General features: G+C 39.1%; 1 protein-coding gene across 1 annotated transcript; it reads left to right on the forward strand.

The window, feature by feature from the left end:
- Positions 1–2732: 2732 nt before the first annotated feature.
- On the forward strand, positions 2733–3809 carry LOC140147024 (D(2) dopamine receptor-like). Its single transcript, XM_072168796.1, has one exon. It carries the CDS (start codon positions 2733–2735, stop codon positions 3807–3809), a length of 1077 nt encoding a protein of 358 aa, XP_072024897.1.

The raw sequence follows: 3809 nt of genomic DNA on the forward strand, positions 1-3809 counted from the left end.
ATAAATTTTCATTGAAGAATGTGAACTCGTGAGTCCAATAATACATATTCAGTGGAAGCATGAGACACGTAAATGTGTCGCATATGGCGAGCGCAAGTATGAATACGTGAGCGCTAGTTCGACTCCTCTTTCTGGTGTAAATATACAAAATCAAAATGTTCCCTGGAATCCCTGTTAGCATGATCAGTGTCGCCCACAACACAGCTACAACAAAGTACACAGCCGCCATGGCATCAAGTTTTATATGTCGACAACGATTGTCTAACAGTTTTTATATGTCGACAACGATTTCAAAAAATAATAGTGTGTCCTTTACAATAGAGTCTTATGCTTTGGAGTTCATTCAACTGGCTGATTGTTTTCTGAACGTTACCATGTAGTTTACAGCTCAGATGTTGCTGAGCTGCATTTGATGATTGCATGATTGCGAAAGATTGTAGGTGCCGTAGAATAAGCACGAAGCGTAGCACTGACTTCCAGTGAACTTCACAAACTTGGTCGATGTTGTCGACACCACACTGGTGGAGCAGTACCCGGTCAGCATCACTGGTTTAACTTGCCTATCGTTTACGCCATGTGATGGACATCTTTCCGGCAAAATATTGTCGAGTATTATTATTTAGTGCAAAATTCACAAGACTTGCAGCATGCTTGCAGCTTACAAGTCATGGAACAGGGCGCGTTACAATTATCGCAATTATGCATGCGTATAACACATAGACGCGAATGACATTACGCTTCCGCAATCGCGTAAAACGCGTGTATGGTTAACGCCACGGGCGCGTGCACGTAAAATTAGATAAATGGGGTGCATGTGTGGGATATTATTGAATTAATAAATTCCTTACCTCCTGAGCCTCAATGAATAATTGCGATAATTACGTGGCCCATGTGCATTCGTTTTTTCTTTATTGTACAAATTAGAATAATGATTTTGCAAGATTGGAAATATGTGTGAGATAAGAGCCACCACCCCGCCGCACCACACCCTTCATCAGCACCAATGTAGTATCGACCTGGGGAGTGATGGTAAGTTTCCTCCCTGCTTAGGCCTAGTCAATAGAAATATTGGGGAAAATATGCAATTTGCATCTTCTTTTTGGTCCATTTTAGACTCGAAAGTAACCCAATTTAATAGGCACATTAGCATTAAAATGGTCAATGTTTCGCACATCACGCGCATTAATCCCGGTATTCGTTAAGCCATTCTGAGAGCAAAATAGCTGTGAATTTGTGAATTTCCTGTGTTATTTTCCCCATTATTTACGGGCATTGTAACTTTACACTCTGGTGCGTGACGATTGAGTTAGCTTAAGGTGGTACTACACCCCTCGATAAATTTGTGTCTATTTTTGCATTTTTCTCAAAAACTAATAACACAGTGGTAACAAAAGTTATGTATATTATAGTGGCAAGGAATCCAATTACTACACTGGAATTTCAGTGACCAAAGACAAACGGTTTGTTATTTATGATCAGAAATAAGGTACCGCTAGGATGTACCTCGTTTCCTATCATATATACTGAACCGCTTGTCTATTTATTCACCTGAAGATCGCTTTGGCGTGAAACACAGTGTTGTGAAATGTATTAATATCTGTGTCTATATTTTTAAAATAGCTCTACCATTTATTGGTATCGAGCACTGTATAGCTGTCTGTGATACTTCTTAATAACTTTTGTTACCAATGTGTAATTATTTTTTGAGAAAAATGCAAAAATAGTCACAGATTTACTACATGGGTGTAGTACCCCCTTAACGATCAGCTATAAGAATTTACTGCTAATTGTCCCAGGGCCTGCCCATACGAAACTCGGGAGTTGACCTGGCTGCAATGGATCATGTAGGTCGATTAGGGTTTGCGCTGATTGCGAACTGATTTCTACAGTCCATGGTATATGTTTATGGAATCATTTAGGCCACCGTGATCAGCGCCTCTCTGTTAGGCCTTATATGGAATGTAGCTCACTAATATAATAAAGGTCATCGCCCTGTGGTTGTGTCTATCTTAGCGGAAGGCGAGGATTCGTTCATTTTTATACAATCTGTTCATTTACAAATTACCAACGATATAATTGTTCTCTATTACTCACCAATTATTAATTAGTAAAACCGTTTAAATGAAGTAACATTATGTAACAATTTGATTAATTTTATTTTGAATACAGAGACAATAAGTAAAAAAGGGAGTAGTCCGATAGTATTTTATAATTATAGACGACATCTGGTATGATCACACGTGGACTACCACTTCTTGAATTTATTATATTTAATGTTAAGTTACGCCAAAAGCACAAGAATCACAGTCATGGATGTTAACATAAAGTCAACTCATAATTTATCACAATCGGACCACAATAACAGTCGAAAATGGCTTCTTATAGTCCTTCCTATTCTGGTTTCTCTTTTCGGCTTGACAGCAAATTCGCTAATATTATTTGCCATATATCATATTCGAACACTACGCAAGCCAACGAACTACTTATTTGGATCTCTAGCAATCGCTGACATACTCGTATGCATCATTTTAATGCCGGTTTCTACCGTTGATATTTTTGAAGACTTTGACACATTAACGTGGAGTTGGAGCAATCGTTCTTGTCAAGTTTTCATAGGAGTTGAAATACTTTTCATCACCGCTACAATCTGGAACTTAGAATTGATAGCGTTGGATCGGTACCTTTTGGTGGTCAGGCCAATATGGTATGCTCCATTTCGTAACGCAAGAAATATGTTGAAGGCTATTATATCGGTGTGGATATTGTCCACCATACTATCAATATCGGTCGCATTTCTCCAGGTTGGTGAGCAGCTCGAATCAGACGATGGATTTGTATGCATTCCACAGAAAAGTGTATTTTGTGTTATATTAGCGATACTGGATTTTTACATCCCGTGTGTTGTGTTAATAACATTGTATACCCTTGTTTTTGTCGCAATTCGGAAATTGAAACGTAAGAAAAAGACCAAATATGAAGTCGGATCAGATCATGCAGAGTCGCCGAGTTTTTGGAGCACCACGGTGCGCAAATCCAGTTTTAAATTGGGCGGTCAAACTGCGAATAATGAAGGATCCAAAAGCCCTAGAATCCGAAAGAAAGGCACATATCAAGGACCGCAATCTTTACCATGTTTACTGACAGCTGATGAGGCAAAACTTCCAAGCGTAAAAAAGATACTCGCTCCGCAATTGTCGCTACCTATACAAACAAGCGCTAAAGACAAACGTCCTAAAAAGAAAACTTCATTAGATGTTCCAAAATCTCACCAAGCACGTTTAAATGAACAGCGGATGAAGTCCAACCTAACGAAGGAAACCCCTCGGAAGAAAATCTCATTAGAAGTACCACAAACAAACGATCAAGCTGTTAATGATGCAGATACTCACCAAGATATCAGCAAGAAACCTTCTCAAACATCTTCCTCGTCTAATGCTAGTACTAGAGGGTCCATGTTATCGTTGTACACAGCTCTTAACAGAATCAAACCAAGACCTTTAGCGAGAGAGCAACGTTCAGTTACCATTCTAGCAGCCATTCTCCTGGCCTTCATCTGTACGTGGACTCCATTCTTTTGTTTCATGGCCGTTCATGGCATCCAAATATACAACTTTCAAATCGACCCAACCACATTGCACCTCTTTCATTGGTTGGGATGGTTCAATAGCATCCTCAACCCACTTTTGTACGCATCGTTGAAATCAGACTTTCGGAAAGCTTTTAAAAAGATCTGTACTAGAACTGAGCATAGACGACAGAAGAGAGAGAAAAAAATAAATAGCACACATCCAGGAGAAAGAATACTTTAA

This window comes from Amphiura filiformis, chromosome 3, assembly GCF_039555335.1.
Source record: "Amphiura filiformis chromosome 3, Afil_fr2py, whole genome shotgun sequence".
Taxonomy (NCBI): domain Eukaryota; kingdom Metazoa; phylum Echinodermata; class Ophiuroidea; order Amphilepidida; family Amphiuridae; genus Amphiura; species Amphiura filiformis.